The sequence below is a fragment of the Ochotona princeps genome, chromosome 2 (genome assembly GCF_030435755.1).
Source record: "Ochotona princeps isolate mOchPri1 chromosome 2, mOchPri1.hap1, whole genome shotgun sequence".
Lineage (NCBI taxonomy): Eukaryota > Metazoa > Chordata > Mammalia > Lagomorpha > Ochotonidae > Ochotona > Ochotona princeps.
Window position 1 is genome coordinate 33,891,138 of NC_080833.1, and position 20,936 is coordinate 33,912,073.

The window sequence follows — 20,936 nt, forward strand, 5'->3', positions numbered from 1 at the left end:
GTCATAGTATCCCAGCTTCCTACTAATGGTACCTGGGGAGCAGTAGGTTCAGTACCTGGGTTTTTGCCATGGTTGTGGGAAACCTAGATTGTACTGCCACCTCCAGGTTTTGCCCTTGGCCCAGTCCTAGCTGTCACAGGCATCTGGGGAGGGGACCAGCGGCTGGGGGTGGAGTGGGCTAAAATGGGGAGAGCATCTGTCTCTGTTTCTCTGCCCTGTCTTGCTAGCTCTCAAATTTTAAAAACTGTATTATAAGAAACATCCTGTTATTTCACCTAGTTTACTCAGAATTTTTTAAAGTCCTTTGATGAAAACCTTGCTTATCTCTTCCTAAGTTTATGCTTAGGTATTTTATAGATTTTGTTATAAATGAAGTGTTCTAACCTTATATTTTCCAACCGGATATTTTACTATTATAATTTTTAGGAAGCTGTTTATATTTATAAAACAATTTATCAACCATCTACTTTACTAATCTTTCTGTTCTAGTGTGTTTTAGAAATTGTAGTCTGTTTTCATTTTTTATTTGAAAGGCAGAGAGAGGGAGAGAGTTCTGCTGTCTGCTGGTTCACTCCTCAGATGGCTGCAGCAGCCAGAGCAGGGCCGGGCTGCAACCAGGATTCCTGTTTGAGGCATCCTGGCCGCCTGCCACTGTGTGCCTTAGCCCACTGTGTGCCTTAGCCCACTGTGTGCCTTAGCAGGAGGCTGGGTTTCTAAGTAGTGCTGGGGAGGCTTGATCCCAGACTCTCCAGCAGGTGGCGCCAGTGTCCCAGGCAGGTCTACACCGCTGTGCCAAATGCCTGCCCTCCTTCCACATGTAGTTTTTCAGATGACTCTTCTTGGCTTTTCCAGGTGGAGAATTACATGTAATCTGAACATTAGAATATTTTTACCCTCCCGCTCTTTGCACTTATTTCTCTTACTTTGTGACCAAGACAACTGACTTGATTTTCAAAGGACACACAGCCAGTGCACTATGAGGTTGTGTAGCAAATATATTCCAGGCCAGGCCTTAAGGAGAGAAACAGCAAGGCAGGGGTCAAGGCAATAGGAGGAATGACTAAAGAACAGGGCACAAATGAGATTGGGGACAGCAGGGGTTGGATGGGAAAGTAAACAGAGGCTTGGTCAGAAGCAATTGGTTTATTCAGAGGCATGGAGAGTTTAATGACAGATGTGTTTGGCAGAACAGCCTCCTGAAGATAACCACTCGCTGACCCCTGGAAGCCATCAATCCGTTACCTGCCAAGACAGAAGGGACTTTGCAGATGGATCTGAAAATAGGGAACGGGTTATGAATTATTCAGGAGGACCCAGTGTAATCATGGGAGCCCTGAAAAGCAAAGATGTTTACTCCGCTTCGGGGAGAAGCAAGACAGTAGGAAAGATGCTGAGATTCAAAGAGTAAAAGGGACTTAAGCTGGCTACAGGAGGGTCCTTGGGGAGGGCCTGGGCAGGACCATAGGACTGAAGCTGCCCATCCTCCCCACGCCCGACCAGCAGCCAGTAAGGAGACAGCAGCTGCTAGGCACTGTGTACCGTCAGCAGCCGGCACGCACGTGGACATGGATTCTCCTCAAAGCCTCAAGAAAGATGCAGTTTAGCCTTGTGAGACTCTGGAGTTGGGGCTGGGGAGCCTTTCTTGGCTCTGCTCTGGGCCACGTGGATATTTACAACATCGTTTGTGGGCCTCTCAAAGCCTGACCGCTAAAGTCCTTGCCTTGAATGTGCCGGATCCCATGTGGGCACTGGTTCTAATCCCGATCCCGCTTCCCATCCAGCTTCCTGCTTGTGGCCTGGGAAAGCAGTCGAGGACAGCCCAAAGCCTTGGGACTCTGCATCCATGTGGGAGACCCGGAAGAAGTTCTGGGCTCCTGGCTTCAGATTGGCTCAGCACCAGCCATTGTGATCACGTGGGGAGTGGACAGAAGATCTCTGTCTCTCCTCCTCTCTGTATATCTAACTTTTTAATAAACATAAAATAAGTCTTAAAAACAACCTATCATAATGTATGGGGTTTTGTGTCCCACCTGGCCTTGTCTTAACAGGTCCCGATGCCCCTCACCCCTGCAAGTCTAAGCAAAGAAAGGACCCAGTGGAGCTGCACTTAACTCAGACTTGACCTCCAGAAATCTGAAATAACATGTTTGTGGTGTTTGAAATGACTGGGGTTGTTGTGTTGGGGCAGTGCTGGGGTGTGGCATTTGCAGATGGTGTGCAATTGAGAACCTACCCCTTGCGCCACATGGAAAGTGTCAAGAGGCAAGGCAGCTTGTTTGTGGGGACACAGTGATGTTGTGGACCAGGGTCATGGAGGTGGGGAAGGGCCACGTGCTGAGATTTCTTTGGGACGTTAGGATGGCCAGAACCAGGGTGCTGAGTGGATGCCGGTGAGGGGTGGAGCTCAGGAGCACAGCCGACGGCCGACTTCCGTTGTTCCCTGCAATGGGGCTGAGCACCTTGGACAGCACCATGGCACGATTCATTGGCGACGTGGCATTGGTGCGTTTGGACATCCTTTCCTCTGACAGTCTGTCTTTTTTTTTTTTTAGGTCATGTAGGAATTTGTAAATCATGTGAAGATGGGACTCTTGGTGTTTGTGCGCAATCTGCTGCTAGCCCTCTGCCTCTTCCTTGTGCTGGGGTTCTTGTATTACTCTGCGTGGAAACTGCACTTACTCCAGTGGGAGGACTCAAGTAAGTATGGGCATTGCAGCCACCGCAGCAGAAAGCCTGTTGCGGGTCTCTTCTGGTTTTTCCATGTGGTGGCGGTGCTGTCATTTCTGTTTCCGAGATGGGGCAGTGCAAGTAGACTGGGCATTTCTGGGACACAGGCTTAGCAGCTGCCTGCCGTCGTAGGTGGCGTAGGCTGAGCACTTTGGCGTGTTTTGATAACTGCATGCCGTGGTGAGACTCAACCTCCTCTGCTGACCCAGGGAGGATGCGTCGTTATTCTGTTAAAAACCCAGGCTCTGCCTGTTCTATACCCATTCTGCTAGCCCTCGAAGACTTCTGTTCTCAGGTTTTTGACAGTATGTGGCTGCTCTCACTTGCCATTTATTGCCATTTCAGTTTGATGTTAAGGTTGATTGTTCTTGTGCCGTCAAGACACTGATTTTTACCTTTGTTCTTGACTCTTCCATTTAGGATTGTCTCTGGCTTCTCTTAAGGAAATTTTGTCTACTTCATTTTTTTTAACCTTGGAGTGTTGCACTTGTGCCTCTCCACAGGCCTGGCTTCCTTTCCTTGCCCGGAAGTCGTTCTCTTCCGTTTGTGAGTTTGGTCTCCTGAGGGGGATGTATGGTGATTTCCACGTGACCTCATCCTCTCAGAGTTGCTCTCTGCACATCCACACACTGCCCGTGACTAGGCGTCCCCTGATCGGCCCCATCTGCATTGAAGCTTCAAGTGTCACGCAATGGCCACAAGTCATTTTGCTCGAGGTTGTTTTGTCTTGTGGTTTTCTGAGCTTAATGCAGGAGATAACTAGGTGGCCAGATGTCATTCCAGTGGTGTGTTGCCCAGTGACCAGTGGGAAACTCACCTGAGACTTGAGTTAGCACTAGGCACAAGGTTAGAATGAGTTGGAAGAGGCGCCTGGCAGTTGGCCTTCTAGTGCACTGAGTCCCTGACATGAGGACTGTTCTGGGAAATAGTTCAGTTGCTTCTCTCTTGAGGCAGCTTCATGCCAATTTAAAAACATATATCTTTAATTTCTTTTATATACATCATGTGAGTCTTAAATGCTTAGCTTATACGTATCAGTAGTTACTCAGTGTTTTCAAGGGCTTATTGGAATTCAGGACTGACATGGGATACAATGGGGTAAGTTGCTGCTTGTTGCCAGCATCTCATATTGGTTTGTATCTTGGCTGCCCCGCTTCTCACCCAGCTTCCTGCCTGTGCTTCTGGGGAGGCGGTGGAAGGTGAGCCAAGTGCTTGGGCTCCTGATACCGTAGGGCACCTGGCTTCAGCCTGGCGCAGCCCTGACTGCTTCCATTTGGGATGTGAATTAGATGAAGAGAGTCTCACTGTCATTCATTTATCCCTTCTTCTTTCCTTCTCCTACTCTTTCTCCTCCCTTTTTAAAAAATCTCTGTGTTACATTGTATTATCTATTTATTTAATTTTATTTTTGATGATATTTATGTAGTTGAGAAGGATGCATACCCAAGTGGGCCACCGATTAGGGTGGGGGTAGTGGAGGAATAGGGGATAATGGATGAGACAACTGTTTCCAGTTTTCTTTTCCTTCTTTCTGTGTCTGGGGGAAGGGGAGAGAGAAAGACAGAGGGCCTCACCCAGCACCCTAACCGCATCAGTGCCCAGGGATGTGGGACAGCCTCCCGAGGTCAGCCCAGGGTCTCCGATGCAGAGCATGCTGTGAGGCTACTGCTGAAATGGTTTCAATAGTTCTGAGATGCTGATGATTTCATTGATCCAAGGTTGAGGAAATCCTTCCAAGGTCCATTGGCTGACACAGTCCACTTTAGAGTCTACTTTTGCCCAGATACCTCTTAGAGCTTGACTGGGAGAGCTGTCCAATTTGTTCTGCCGTCCATCCTCTGCTATGGTACTGGACGTCCTCTGCAGGCCCCAGTGGACTGCCATATCCCTCATATGCATCATGGCATGTTGTCTACTACATCTTCAGCAACTGAGGAGGCCCTGTTCTGACACGTGCATTCCATGGTCAGACCACAGATCCTGTGATTTTCCCTGTGGTTGAAGTTTGAGTCCAGGGGTCCAGCTGGGAAGGGTCCCCCAAAAAGCCTCACCAAAGATGACCCCAGGCCTGACTCCTGTGTGTGCCAGCAGGTATGGGGTCTGGTTCAGTCTACACACACACTGGTGGTTGCAGTTGCCAGGTCAGTTCTATCCCCAGCCCCATCTTATACACAACCCAGTAGATGCTGCAGCCCGGCCCAGTCCTACTATCACACACTCAACCCTCATGCACAGCAGTGGGAAGTGAAGCCTAGTCAGAGTGACTCCCAACAACCCCACCAGCCTGTCCCCAGCCTTGGTTTCTGTACATGCTGGTATGTGCAGCAGACTTGTCCAGTCTGTCTTGCCTCCCATTCAGCTTTTGTATTTACTAGTGGGTGCTACAGCCTAGCTCAGCCCAACCAACCCCACTATCCAGCCCACGCTTTGGAGGGTCCTACTGCCTATCCAGCCAGTCCAAATGCCTGTTCAACCATTGTGTATTTTTGCTTAAAAGATACAGTTGTTATCTACTGGTTCACTCCCCAAATGGCCACAACAGCTAAATTTGGGCTGGTCCAGAGCCAGGAACTTTATCTGGGTCTCTGACATGGTTACCAGGGGAAGGGACCCAAAGATCTGAGCCATCCTCCACTGCTTTCCCAGAAACATTAGCATGGAGCTGGACTGGAAGTGGAGCAGCTGAGACTCAAACCAGCACCCTTATGGGATGCCCGCACCACAGGTGGAGGCTTTATTTACTACGCCATAACCCCTTGTCTTTCAAGTAAATAAATAAATTTTTAAGTGAAACAAAAAGCTTATGTTGATTGTTTTATTGAACAGTATATTAAATAGGTTAATTCTGTAATCTTGATAAAAAGAGGAAAGTCTTTTTTTCATTTTTTATTATATTTTTGACAATCTTTACATAGTTAATTAGGGTAAAAAGGTTCAAGGGCTGTAGGAAAGTGGATAAGGCTATTATGTCCATATTGTTTCCTTCATGTATCTGTATCTGAGGTAAAGGGGGATATTGAGGGAGAAGCCTCACTCGGTTTCCCACCCACCCCAGGTCCCAGATGTGGGGCATGCTCTGAGATACTTGCTCAAGTGGTTTTGACAGTTAGAGGAAAGGGTCTTAAAGAAAACATGTTGAATGTCAGGAGGGGTAGAAGAAGAAGAAGAAAAAAAAGGAAAAAAGGGGAAAAGGAAAAAATTTCCTCTAAAGAAGACAGAAATGTTAAATTAATCAGTCTTTTATCATTTGAGTGAGAGACAGAGAACAGGAGAGAGAGTGAGCGAGCTTCCATCTGCTCGTTTGTTCCCCAGGCACTTACAGTGGCTAGGCCTGGAGCCAGGAACTCAACTCAGGTGTGCCACATTGCTGGCAGAGCTGCCAGTGCTTGAGTCCTCACCTGCTGCTTCGTGGAGCGAGGAGCAGAGAGAGCACAGTGGGACGGGAGGGCCTTCACGGTGATGCCAGACAGCTTTCCCCAGGTCCGTGGGGTTTACAGGTGGCGAGGGGCCGTTCACTGGTGCTGCGGGTTTCAGTGGTTTGCTACCTGTGTTTCCTTTGTCATTAGTTACTAGCTAGCTTGTCAGTGTTTACAGCTTTCTCATTTTTCGACCTCTCAAGCCTTTTCAGTAGGTTCACAAACCACCTCTCGTGCACAGTATTGTTTCCATACTGTTTTAACCAGAGGGTGATGAGGCTGTCCCTGGATGGCTCGCTGATTCCAGGGGGCTCCCTCCCTCCAGGATCGGCCACCCGAAGGAGCTTCCCACCCAGGTGACCACCCTGTGACCGGGGCAGGTGTTTTTTTAGTATCTTGATGGCGATGCTGATGATAAATGAGAAGGGTAGTTTCTTGAGTGTTGCTGTGTGTCTGTGCTATAACAGGAAGTTCATGATCACATTTGATCCTCCTGGCTGTGTTGGTTATAGGCGTGGCGGCTGAGACTTCTGAGGGGCTCCCTCACGTAGACTGCGATGCCTCTCAGCAGCGGCAAGGGCATCCCCTTGTCTGACAAGCAAATGTCATTAGCTTTATTTTCTCTTGATTCTTAGCGATGTTGATAACTGACTCTGGTTACCTGTTGAAGTTCCTACATGGTTATGGGAAAGAGGCTCAAGGTGTTTAAAAATACATATTTTATTTATCTGACTGTGTAGAGAATCATGCCATCTGTTCCCCAAATGCCCGCAGCAGCCAGGGACCCAGGACCGAGCCCAGGTCTCAGATGTGGGTGGCATCACCCAGGTCCTCAGACTGTCCTCTGCTGCCTCTCTCAGGCCCCATCAGCAGAAAGCTGGACTAGGAAGCGGAGCTGGAGCTCCAGTGCTCAGGTGTGGGATGTCAAGATCCAAAGTCTGTCTTACCTGCTGTCCTAAACAGCTACCCTAGCTTTTTGCATATTTTAATTTATTAATTCTAGATCATATTCGTTTTTTATTAATACATTAAAGTGAATCTTTCATGAAATTAATTTTTTGTGTTATGGGACCTTTAAAAATTAATGCTACTGCATTTATCAATTACAGCAACTGTGTTCGTGTTATTGTGCCCATATTTACATGAGTACAGACAGAGAAATTATAAAATATGCATTACTGATGTGATTGCTTTGCAGAATACCATCTACAAGTAACTAGAAACCAGTTTGATATTAGGAAAATGCAGGTAAAATTGAGCTTAATAGACAAAGGATATTATAATATAAGTTTTTCATCTTAAAAATAAAATGGAGGCTGGCATGTCTGGCTTGTGGTCTAGGGAGACTGCCCCCAATGATAAGAAAGTGGCAAGTCCTTTTTTAGACAATGGCAAGACAGACTTTGGGAGTTTAAGTCCCACCAAGTCAAAGGGTTCAAAAACTCAATGGGCTTTCCCTGTATACACCATAACTAAGCATAAAATCAGGACTGCACGAGTTCAGGGTGATCGTAGCAATTGAACTACTCGCTGAAATGGTAGACCAGCCGTCTTTGAGGGAAAATCATGATTTTCATAACTTTCTGTGTCCTATTCAAAGTGTCTAGTGATCAATAAAAAGTAAAGGTGTGTAACAGGAAAACAGAATTCATGTTCAAGGGAAAAAACACCCAGTCTGTGGGTAAGAAGGTCCCAGCGGAACATACAGAAAACAAAATGGGTGAACACATCTAGCGAGGTAGAAGTAGCAGGGCAGGTGTTATGGTGTTGAGGGTTAAGCTGCTGCTTGGGCTGACTGAGGTGCTAGTGACTAGCTTCCTGCGGCTGCACCTGGGAGGCCCCAGCTCTCTCGGTCCTGCCACTCATGTGGGAGACCTGGACTGAGTGCCCGACTCCTGGCTTCAGCTGTACACTGCCCTGGCTGTGGGAGGGATAAGGAGGAGTGAACCAGTGGATGGAAGAAGATCTCTGTCTCTCCCTGTCACTCCGCCTTTCAAATAGTAATTTAAAAACACTTTTTAAAAAATTTATTATTTTTTCAATTTAATTTTCATATTATTTACGTAATTGAGGGATTTGTGCCCATGTGGACCTCTGATTAGGGTGGAGAGTGTCAGTTACGGAGGACGATGGGTGGCACACATGTCTTTATCTTTTCTTCTTCTTCTGTGTCTGTGGGGGAGGAGGGGAGAGGGCTGCTCCTTGCTGTTAAATCACGTCAGCACCCGGGAATTGGGGCTGGTCCTTTGATGATGCCCTAGAGACCCCATGTGGGGAAGAATGTTCCAAGGGTATTACTTGTGGTTTCAATAGCCCTGAGAAGCAGTTAGTCAGTTTCCTTGCTCTAGGGTTGAAAAAAATCTTTCTAAGATCTACTGGTTGACAAAGTCCACATTAGTGCATCCACAGACCCAGTAACATGCCATAAAGCTTGACCAGGAGAATTGTCCAGCCTGTTCAGTTTTCTATCCTGTGATGAGGCAGTCAGTGTCCCCTGCTGGCCATCATGTCGCCTGTTTGTATCTGGGTATGTTGTCTGCTGCATGGGCATCAGCAACTGAGGAGTCCCAGTCCGGATACATGTACTCCAAGGTCAGAAAATTCTGATTTTCTCTGTGGCCAGGGTTTGAGTCCAGCGGTCCAAGAAACTTCTCCTAAGGTGATCTCAGACTTTGATGTGTACCAACTGGTGCAGGGTCAGATTTGTTTTGTCAGCTGCACCAGCCAATGCACATAACCAATGGATGTAGCTTGGTCAGTTCTGCTTCAGCCTCATATCACACAAACCACTGGGTGCTGCAGCCCAACCCAGCCAGCTCAACATAGATTCGGTCCTCATACATAACCATCAGGACCCCCAAAATACAGACCTGTCCCCAGCCCTGGTTTTTGCACGTGCCAGCCTCTCTGTGGGCTTGCCCAACCTAGCCCACATGCCATCCAGTTGCCATGCATACCTTAGCTGCAGCTTAGCTCAGTCTGACCCATAGACCTGGCCCCCATGAATCCTGATAAGTGCTCCTGCCTGTCCAGGCTGGCCCATCCCTAGTCTTGGTTCTCATGCTCATCAGCAATAGGTATAGCCAAGTGGGGAAGTGCCCACAATCTCCTACCAGGCATGTTCCCAACCCCGGATCTTGTACTTGCCAGTCCAACCTGTGGCAGTACTGTGGTCTATTCCTAGCATTTGCCAGTTGCTGCTGCAGCCTAGCTTAGTTGGCCTATAACCATTCTGGCTCCAGTGGAAACAGCAGCCTAGCCCAGCCTGTCCCACACCCAGTCCTAGCTCTCTTGCTCACCAGTGGAAGCAGCAGCTCAGCAAGGGAGTCCCTAAAGTTCCCTTACCAAACCTGCTCTCAGCCCTGGGTCTTGTGTGTGCCAGCAGGTGCTGTGTTTCAGTCTGGAATGGTCTGCCCCCAGTCTTGGCACTTAGCAGCAGTTGCCACAGCCTGGCTTATCCTGGCCCACCCCCAGTCCCAGTTGTCACTGGTGGGTGCAGCAGCCTAGTCGAGCTGAGTTAGGCCCACCCCCAGCCCTCATGTGAACTGGAAGGTGTTGTGGTCCAACCTGGTCTGGCCTGCACCCTGACCTGGTTTTCACTTATGCCAATATGTGCTGTGGACTGACCCTGCCCGGCCTGCCCCTAGACCCAGCTCACACATGTGCCAACAGGTGCTACAGCCTATTCTGGTCTAGCCTGCTCCCAGCCCCAGCTTTCATATTTGCCAACAGGAGCCGTGCCCAGCAGGGATTTCCCCAAGTTCCCCTGCCAGGCCTCTTCTCAGCCCCAGGTGCTTCATGTACTGACAGGTGCTGTTGCCTAGACTGACATGGCTGACCCCCAGTCTTGGCACTCACCGTTGGGTACTGCAGCCTAGCCCAACTGGCCTGTTCCCCTTCTGGCTCTCGCTGATGGGTGCCATAGCCTAGCCCAGCTTGACCCACTAAAGAGCCAGCTCTTGTTTGACCCAGAGGGTGCCATGGCCTAACCCGGTCTGTCCCACACCCATTCTGGCTCTCACAAGCACCAGTGGGTACTATTACCCAGCCCAGTTTGGCTTACGCCCAGACCTAGCCTGCATTCATGCTAATGGATATTGCAGCCTTGCCCAGCTCGCTCTGACTGCAGTTCCAGTTTTCACACTCACCAGTGGGAGCTGCAGCCTAGCAGTCTCCAGAGTTCCCCTACCAGGCCCATTCCCAGCCCTGAGTCTTACATGTGGTGGCAGGTGCTTCGACCCAGCCTGGCATGGCCCACACCCTTTTCTGGCTCTTGTGTGTGCCAGTGGGTGCTATGACTTGGCACAGCCCAGCCTATCCCCTGACCTGGCTCACACAAATGCTGAAAGTGCTACAGCCTTGCTTGGCTTGGCCTGTGTCGGTCCCAGGTCTGGGTCCTGTGCTCTCCGAAGGGAGCTGTGGACTAGTAGGGATGTTTCTCAAGTTCTCCTAGCAGGCCTGCTCCCAGCTCTGGATCTCCTGTGTGCCAGCAGGGGCAGCGGCCCTGCGTGGCACGGTCTGCCCTCCATCTCGCCCCTGCATGTGTGAGTGGGTGCTGCAGCCTGGCCCCACCGGCCTTTTCCCAGTTCCAGTCCCTGCGTCAGTCAGGTGGGTTTCTGTCAGGTGAGTTCCTTGGTCCAGCTCGGCACAGCCTGTCACCACCCTCAGTTCTGTGTGAACTGGCAGGTGCTGCAGTCCCACAGTGGCAAGCCCATAATTACCCTACAGAATCTGCCCCCAGATCCAATTCTCTTGTGTTCTGATGGGTGCTACAGTCCAGCCTGACATAGCCCACTCTCTGCTTTGACACTCACAGGTGATTAACCACCACCTAGTATAGCCAGGCATGCCCCTAGTTCCAGCTTTTGCAAGTGCCAGCAGGTGGTGGGTAATGCTATTTAGGCCAGCCCTGGTCTTCCACATGTTCAGGTGCCTGATCCAGACATGCGCTCTGGTTTTCCCCCTCTAAACCACTCTATCTCAGCTCCCTTGCCTACCTGTGAGTGCAGTGGCCTGATTCGTGGAAGATCCCAGAAATCATTCCTTCCCTGTCAAACATGCCCTTAGCAGATCCTACTCCAATATGTCCCCATACCTCTTTCCCAGATAATCTGCAACCACTCTGCCCTCCACACTCTGGGTGGGGGTTGGGGTGGCATGTCCTGGTCTGTAGTTCCCTGTCTTCCCCACTTATCTTTAAACAAACAAACAAACAGCTTTGCTGGCATACTGGTATAGTTAACGGAAATTTGGCATTAATCAGGTCCAGAATGCCTGTTACCTGTTGGCTGCTTTTCCTCTAGCAGTGTAACAACACTTGCCTAGGTAAAGGTAGCTAGGCTGTTACTTACAGCTGGGGATAAAAATGCTTTCAAAAAAGTCAATGCATTGAACAATAATTAGTCTCAGCAGATAAATGAAATTTAAGAGAACCAAATACACATTCTAGAACTGAAAAGTGTAGTAACTGAAGTGTTGATTTCACTTAGCTTGGATATAATAGAACTCAATGAATTTAAAGAGATTATAATAGAAAATATCCAATTTGAACATACAAAAAATATAGAAGAAATATGAATAAAGTCCCAGGGACCCGTGGGATAACATCAGAGAATTGGAGGGGGGATTGTGGCACAGCATGCTAAGTCACTGCTTGGTATACCTACATGTCGCATCAGATTGTCTGGGGTTGGGTCCTGCTTCTGACTTGGCTTTTCCTGCTGCTGTGTCTGTACACGAGCTTCTACCACCCATGTGGAGGACCTGGATGGAGCTCCTGGCACCTGACTTCAGCTTGGTCCAGCCCTTGCTATTACGGTTATTTGGGCAGTGAACTGGTAGGTAGATGTCTGGCTTTTCCTTTCAAGTAAAAATGACTAAATAAACTTAGTGTGAGCATTGGACAAGAAGGTAATTTAAAGGAATAATAGCTAAAACTTCCATAATTTTTTGAAAAACACATGGATTTACAGATCCAAGAAAGAAACAAATGGAACATTGCAAAATGAGTTTGAAAAGACCTTTTGAAAGTAGATATATGAGTCAGCACAGAGTCAGAAATGGAGCCCCGGACTTGAGCTGCCGCACTCTGACGTGATGATGTGGGCATCCCAGCCACAGTGGCTTGCCTGCTAGGACAAACGTCCTCCACATTCACATGATATCAGTGTGAGCATTTGTCCACCTAAAGACCTGTGTGAGAGTGCTGGTAACAGCTCTTTGACCTCCCAGTAGTTCCCAAACTGGAAATAACCCAAGTGTGTATCAGCAAATGAAGGATGAGCACAGTGTTGTGTATTTGTGTAATAGAGTTACTATTCAGCACTATACAGGGAACAAGCACAATACAGCATCATGTATGAAAACCCAGCTCATCTTTCTGAGCAAAAGAAACACAAAAGGCACATGTTGACAGGGAAGGGAAGGATGTATTGCAAAGAGAACAGGAAGATCTGTTGTCTGCTGGTTCACTCCCCAAGCGGCTACAGTGGCTGGAATTAAGCAGATCCAAAGCTGAGAACCAGGAATTTCCTCCAGGTCTCCCACAGACTGGGTACAGGATCCCCAGACTTTGGGCTCTTCTCTGCTGCTTTCCCAGGCCACGAACAGGGATGGGAAGTGGAGCAGCCAGGACATGAACCAAAGCCCATGTGGGATCCTGGCACATGCAAGGCAACGATTTAGCCACTGAGCCATTGTGCCGGATTCAGGAAGTTCTTTTTTTTTTTTAAGATTTATTTATTTTTATTACAAAGTCAGATGTACAGAGAGAAGGAGAGACAGAGAGGAAGATCTTCCATCCATTAATTCACTCCCCAAGTGACCGCAACAGCTGGTGCTGCGCTAATCCAAAGCCGAGAACCAGGAACCTCTTCTAGGTCTCCCATGCGGGTGCAGGGTCCCAAATCTTTGGGCTGTCCTCAACTGCTTTCCCAGGCCACAAGCAGGGAGCTGGATGGGAAGCCAAGCTGTTGGGATTAGAACCAGCTCCCATATGAGATCCTGGTGTGTATAAGGTGAGGACTTTAGCCGCTAGGCCACGCCCGCCGGGCCCGGGAAGTTCTTAAGATGGACAGAAATGGCCTATATCTTGATTGTGTTATTGGCTTCACAGTGTGTACAACTGTCAACACTCTTCAAATTGTATCACTTAAAGTAATACAGTTTTACTATACATAAATTTTTAATAAAGCTAAGAAGAAAAATTATATAAAAATACATGTATTAAAAGAACATAAACCAGGCCTCATGCAGTGGCCTAGTGGCTAAAGTCCTTGCCTTGAATGCACCGGTATCCCATATGGGCACTGGTTCTAATCCCAACAGCTTGGCTTCCCATCCAGCTCCCTGCTTGTGGCCTGGGAAACCAGTTGAGAATGACCCAAAGCCTTGGGACCCTGTTCCCGTGTGGGAGACTTGGAGGGGATTCCTGGGTCCTGGCTTTGGATTGCTTCAGCACCGGCCATTGCGGGCACTTGGGGAGTGAATTAACGGATGGAAGATCTTTCTCTCTGTCTCTTCTCCTCTCTCTATATCTGACTTTGCAACGAAAATAAATCTTAAAAAACATAAACCAGCATACACGTTGAACAGTGTAAAGATTACCTTTGTAGGGGAGGGACACAGTGAACGGAGAATAAAATTTACGAGTTGATGTATGTTACTTTCTGGAGGGTTCCTTGCAGGTCACTGGATTGTCCTGTGTATTTGCCTGTTGGTGGACAGGAGGATGGCTCTCTAAGTACAAGAGAGAAGGTCTCTAGGGTGCAAAATGGCCACCATGGATCTAGCTGTACCACCCTAAGGAACCACATATAAATGTCATTATACAGTGTTTGATTTGATTTTTGTGCCTGGGAAAAGAAAAAGCAAGGTTGGAGGATGTGTATTTCCTGCTTTCAAAGCTGATGGAGTGGTACTGGTAAAAAGACAAACATGACAGTCAGTGAGACAGAAAACGGAGTCCAGAAATGCATCCACACGTGCATGGTTAGTTGATTCTTGACAAAGGTGCCGAGGCAATGCAGTGGAAAAAGTATATTGAATATTGAAAGTATCTTCCCAATAAATAGTTGCACAAAAACACGCAGAAATGGATCTTGACTCTTATTTCTCAACATAAAATTTGAAATGAGTGATTTGTCTAAATAGAGTTAAAACTACAAAACTCAAAATGTAGGAGGGAAATCTCTGTGACCTTGAGTTTGGCAGATTTCTTAAACAGAGTATAAGAAAAAGCTAATGAATTGGATCCTTTGAAAATAAAAACATTTGCTCTTCCCCAAATACCAAAATTCTAGTTTCCCACATGGGCACTGGCTCAAGTCCCAGCTGCTCCACTTTTGATTCAGTTTCTTGTGAATACACCTGGGAAGGTAGTGGAAAGTGGCCAACCTGCCTAGTCCCCTGCCACTCACATGGTCGACCTGGTGGAATTCTAGGTTCCTGGCTTTAGTGTGACCTTTCACAGGCTGTTTTAGCCAGTCGGGGAGTGAACCAGGAGATGGAATGTTTTTCCCTCTCTGTCTCTGTATCTCTGCCTATTTGAAAGACAGAGAAGGCACATTAGCAGGGAGCTGGATTGAAAGTGGAACAGCTGGGACTCAAACCAACACCTGTATGGCATGCACGTACTGCAGATGGCAGCTTTAGCCATGCTTCTACAGAACCAGCCCCACAAACCTTCAAAACAATTTAAAGGCAAACCATAGACTAGGGGAAATTTTTTTCTTTTTTTGCATTTTTTAAAATTTTGCATTTTTAAAAATTAATTTATACATTAATTACATTGTATTACGTGACAGTTTCATAGGTACTGGGATTCTCCCCACCCTTCCCCAAACCCTCCCCACATGGTGGATTCCTCCACCTTGTTGCATAACCACAGCTCAAGTTCATTTGGGATTCCCTCATTGCAAGCATATAACAAACATATAGTCCAGCGTCCTATTGTCCAGTCAAGTTCAACACCTTCTTAGGGAGACCCCCTCTGGTCTGAAGGCAGAGCCAGCAGAGTATCATCCCGCTCAGTTAAAAGCTCCAACATACCATCAGCAGCAATCCAGGTGCAATGAGGCTGGCGCAAAGTCCACTGATTGACATAGTCCATCATAGAGTCTCCGACTAGGGGAAAATTATGCAGCACAAATGCCACAAAGAACTTGTATTTTCGAATATGTAAACAACTCTTACCCTCCGAAGCAGATGCAAGTGGATTCCTTACCAGTGTAGATTTTCAGGTGGCAAGTAAGTACTTGAGAGGAATGCTTAGCATGATTCAACCACGAGACAGACAGCATCGCATACTGGCAACCACAACACTTGTACACCAGAGAGAGGCGTGTGAAATGATACAAGTGATTTGAAAAAGTTGGACAATTATTTTGAAGATTGAGCATTCACCTAACACCTTTATCCATTGAAGTCTGTGAGAAATGACAGCATAGACCCATGCAGACTTGGTGGGAATGTTTTTAGGATGTTTATTTGTGGTAGCCAACATGTAGAACAACACAGATTCATCAGTAGGTAAATGGATAAACTGTGACATCTGTTGAAATGAATGAAATACTAATCCACGCAATAACATACATGTACTTCAAAATAATCAGGGCGATTGAGAGAAGCTGGACGTAAAAGCACATTGTCGGGTTTCTGGGTCTGTGGGTTCCAGTTCTACAGAAGCAGCTGACCAGACTGGGGAAAAGATTGTGTAAAATTTGTGTTGAGTTAAAATATCTTTCATCTTTCTTATATTGCTTTTCAGGACAGTTAAATATATTGATAAACTCAAAACTTTGTTAAGTTAAATATACAGGTAAGATTTTTAGACTGATCACTACAGTAATAGGGAATATGGAAGGCCCATAACTTAGGAACTGACAGAGACCGCCGTTAGGCTACTGCCTGTGGGTTAAGCTAGTATCTGCAGTGCTGGCGTCCCATATAATAACGTTGATTTGAGCCCTGGCTGCCCCACTTCCTATTTGGCTCTCTGCTAATGTGGCTGGAAAAGCAGTGGAAGGTGGCTTGAGTGCTTAGGTCCCTGCTTGGGAAACCCAAGGGAAGCTCGTTGCTCCTGGATAATTCAGCCCTCATGTGACCATCTGGGGCGTGAATCAGCGGATAGATGATCTTTCTATAACTCTGACTTTCGAATAAATAAAATAACTTTCAAAGTTAAAAACTGTGGGGCCCAGCGTGATGGATTAACTGGCTAATCCTCTACCTCCAAGCGCTCGGATCCCACATGGGCAACGGTTCATGTCCTGACTGCTCCACTTTCCATCCAGATCCCTGCTTGTAGCCTAGGAAAGTAGAGGAGGATGGCCCAAAGCCTTGGGACCCTGCACGTGCGTGGGAGAGCTGGAGGCAGCTCCTGGCTTCAGATTGGCCCTACTTCAGCCGTTGGGGCCACTTGGGGAGTGAACCAGTAGACCTCTCTCTCTGCAGGACCTCTCTCTGTCTCTCCTTCTCTCTGTAAATCTGCCTTTCTAATCAAAATAAAATGAATCTTAAAACAAAAACTAACAAAACAGAGGGTGGGTATTGTGGCTCAGTAGGTTAAAGTTGTAACAGACAAATTTAATGAGAAAGAAGTGAAAGCAGGAGCACCAAAGAGGCCAAACAACAGTGGAGCAGAAAGCCGAATGCATGGGTGGTTTGAACAAGGCTTGCGGCGCTTGTGAAGTGTAATATCTGAGTGGATCAGAGAGCTGATCTCTGTAGCCGTGGTCACCATTCGGGCCACAGCCTCTCTGGCTTAATAATACGATGTGGTTACTCGTGGCAGTGTGTTGCTATCTGCACTGGTGCCACCCAGTGATGGGCAGGTGAGACTTCTGGCTGTTGGTGCTCATCAAAGCAGAGATGCTAACCTGCACTGGGTGTCACTGCCATGAGACAGAAAACAAAACAAAACAAAACAAAACCATTTTCTGTAGGAATGTTGGTGAAACAAATTTAATTTCATTAAGCATTCAGTTTTGAGTGCTCCAGACACCATTTTCTTGCAATTGTTGGGCTGAAGTGGGAAGCTGCAGAGAGCCCCGTCACCCGCCCTTCGCTGTTGGCCTGAGGAAGAGCACTCGAATGCTTGTTCTGCAGCTGCTCCTTTGGGAGAGCACTGTTTGTACTTGAAAAACTGCCTGGCAGGCAAGCCATGTGCACCGAGACACGGGGCTTCAGCAGACCCTGTCTCAGAAATGAACGGAATGAGTTCCTCACTTCCAGGGAAGCAATTTTTTTTTTCAGCCACAAGATAAAATTCAAATCAGGACTAGAGCAAGACTCTGCATACCCCTGCGACCAGTGTTGTGAGGGTGTGTGGAAATTAGCAGCCTCATGCACAATGGGAATGGAAGATGGCACAGTCCCTCTGGAAAACAGTCCCACACATCTGTAGTGATAAACCTAGAGCCGCCGCTTGACCCAGCTCTTCCACTCCTCCGCCTAAACTCAGGAGAAATGAAAACATGTGTCTGCCGCAGAACTAGTACACAAATGTTGAGAGCAGTATTGCTCATGGGCAGCCAGGAAATGGGGAGAACCCAGCACGCATGAGCTTGAATGCCTAAGTCAGACATGCCCCATCCCTGCAGTGGAGTCACAGCAGGAGTGAGGTCCTGCTGCATGCTCCCCAGCACGGGTCACTCTTGAAAGCATTGTGCCCAGTGGAAGAAGCCATGCACAGGAGACCTCATAGTGTGCAACTTTAAATGTTGCAAACAGGCACATCAGTAGAGACAGAGTGGGTTGGTGGGTGCTCAGGGAGGCTGACAGGCTGATAGGCTAGCCCTCCTTTACCATTACCTGTCTGGACTACGTCAGGATAGGCAGGAGAAGAATGTCCTTGGGGGCTGAACAGGTCAGTTCCAGGAGCTGGGGGTTTGGGATTCAGGATTTAGGACTTGCTGGGCTTGAAGCTTCCTTGGCTGTATAGTAACCTCACAACTTTAGATAGCCAACTCTAAGATTTTGATTAGCCCCAGCTGCCACAGCTTAGGTTGCATTGTGCCTTGGCATGTGTTAACACTGCTGGAAGAAAAGCGTCCACTAGCTGGCAGGCATTCTGGGCCTGATTTGTGCCAGCTCTGTGTTAACTATGCCAATGTGCCAGCATAGTTCTCTGTTAATGTTAGATCTGTTAGGGGCAGGTGGACCACCATCTCCTATTGGCCAGGGTCCATGGGCTAGGGTGGAAGCTGTTGAGGGTTTTGATGTATCCAGAGCTACGATCATGGACATCACTGGGTCAGGTTGCTGCACCTGCCAGCATGTATGAGAGCTGGGGCTGGGGGAGATCAGACAAGGAGGGCCGAGAAAGCACCATGGTTGTCCCTGGGCTGGGCTGCTGCACCCTCCGGTGCAGGCACGAGCTGGGGCTGATGTTGAGCCAGGCAGGCTCCTACAGGGTTTCCCTGGGGTAGGTCATTGCACCTGCCAGTGAGTGCCAGGGCTGGGGGCAGACAGGGCAGGAGAACTAGGGGGCTTCCCCAGGCCAGGTCAGTGTACTCCCTGGTACATCTGAATGCCAGGGCTGGGAGTGGGCTGGACCAGGCCATTGGGACTCCCTGTGCCAGGCTGCAGCACTTGCTGTTGGGGGAGGCCCACCAGTGGCTTTTGGCATCAGCAAGCAGCATGTCCCTTTCATCTCATGATGGCCTCAGGCTCTCTGACTTCAGGGACCAGGACCCGTGGGTGTAAGCCCTGGCCTTGAGCCACAGCTTGCATGATTAGACCTCCTGCATTGCTGACTGCTGTGCAAGGAAGTGAACAATACATCTCAGAGTAACGAGGCAGATGTGGGGGACTGAGTCACTGGCACTGAGTAGAAGTTCTCTGGCTCATAAGAGAGATCCATTAGATGAGATGGAGCGTTCTGGACCCGTCATAGGCATGTCCTGTGTCCCTAATCAGCAGGAAATAACTACAGAATATGTGATGAATGTGTACCTTCAGAACCTTGCAGCAACGCTCAGAGTAAGAGTCAGTAATCTCTAAGGAGGAATGGGACAGGTAGGTAGCTAGCTTTACTCTTTGTAAATCCCACCTGCTTGTCAATCTGTGACCCCCTCCCCCAGTACTTACTTCACACTGGAAATCATAAAACTACTCCCCTACCCAAGATCATATGAAGACTGGCAGAATGCAAGGCAGAACATTTCCTTCTCTCCCATCCTTCCCCTCCAGAGCCTCTCCACCCCGAACGTGTCCCACGTGTATCTGTGATCTTCTCACTTTGTAAGTTAACTTAAAAGAAAGCTTTTGTTCAGATAATCATAGAGGTGAATGTGACCTGAGCACTTGATTACCATTAAGAAATTATGTTGTAGCATAGTGGGTTAACTGCAGCCTACAACACTGGCATTCTAAATGGGTGCCAGTTCATGAATTAGCTACTCTACTTCTGTTCACTCCTGCTTACTTTTTGGGAAAGTATCCGCTAACGACACAGTGTTTGGATACCTATATCTACATGGGACACCTGGACAAAGCTCCTGGCTCCTAGCTGTCACCTGGCCTATCCCTGGCTGTTGCAACCATTTGGGAAATGCAACAACAGATGAAAGATATGTTACTCCTCCTCTCATTATAGCTTTTTGAAAAAAAAGTAAATGAATCCTAAAATAGGAAAACAAACAAAAAGCCACCAACACCAAAACAACAACAAAAATTAATCAACAGGGCCCAGCGGCGTGGCCTCACAGCTAAAGTCCTCACCTTGAATGCGCCAGGATCCCACATGGGTGCCAGTTCTAATATTAGCAGCTCCACTTCCCATCCAGCTCCCTGCTTGTGGCCTGGGAAAGCAGTCGAGGATGGCCCAAAGCCTAGGGTTCCTGCACCCGCGTGGGAGACCTGGAGGAAGTTCCTAGCTCCTGGCTTTGGATCGTCGCTGCACCGGCCGTTGTGATCACTTAGGAAGTGAATCATGAGAGGGGAGATCTTCCTCTCGTTCTCTCTTCCTCTCTGTGTATCTGCCTTTCCAACAAATAAATCAAATCTTTAAAAAAAATTAATCAGCAGAACAAACCTTTCAAAGATAGGTAACCACAGCCACCAAAGACCTTCCTCGGACACTGGTCTCTTTGAGTTAATCACATGACTGCTCATGAGACCTTCTGGAAGCCGTGAGGCTGGGTAGGAGCACTTTTGTTCTGATCTTTCCCTGTGAGCTTCCTCCAGCTGTCTGGCATAGAGCTCGACTACAGGCTGGGAAGTGTCTAGGGCAGCTGTTTTATCTGTTGGGAAGGCTCCTGCTTGATAGCCTCCCCTTAAATGGACTTCCTCTCAGGGCCCAAGTTCTAGAAGGAGATGGGGACATGGCACATGTGTGGATGCTCATGCTTGTACATATGGGAGCATGCACACTATATCTCAGTTATATACATGTGCATGAGATAACCCTGAGAACCCAAAGCCCAGAATTAATGATACTGGTTGCGTTTTGGGAGGAATACTGGTCACTGAAAGGGAGACCAGAATGGACAAAATGGGCCAAGTTCCTACCTTCACAGTATTTATTTTGTTCTAAGAGTTGTTTTGAAAGACTGAGTGACAGGAGGGGTGTGTGTCGGAAAGAGAGAGATTCTGCTGGTTGGTCTGTCTCCAGATGGCTTTAATGGCCCAGGTTGGGGCCAGGTTAAAGCCAGGAACCTTGAACTCCATCGTGATCTCCCATATGGGTGACAGGGACCCAAGCATTTGGACCGTCTTCTGCTGCTGTTCCCAGGCTCATTAGTGAGAATCTGAATGAGAGGTAGAACAATCAGGGCTTGAACTAGCAACCAA

General features: G+C 48.0%; 1 protein-coding gene across 2 annotated transcripts in view; it reads left to right on the forward strand.

The window, feature by feature from the left end:
* The window catches only part of ST3GAL3 (ST3 beta-galactoside alpha-2,3-sialyltransferase 3), a 226,482-nt gene that overhangs the window by 19,373 nt on the left and 186,173 nt on the right, over positions 1 to 20,936 (forward strand). For both annotated transcript variants that reach the window (XM_058680079.1, XM_004591485.3), the window contains exon 2: positions 2,553 to 2,697. In XM_058680079.1, the coding sequence (XP_058536062.1) occupies positions 2,583 to 2,697 (115 nt within the window). In that variant the 5' untranslated portion in view covers positions 2,553 to 2,582. The remainder of the gene's footprint in view (positions 1 to 2,552; positions 2,698 to 20,936) is intronic.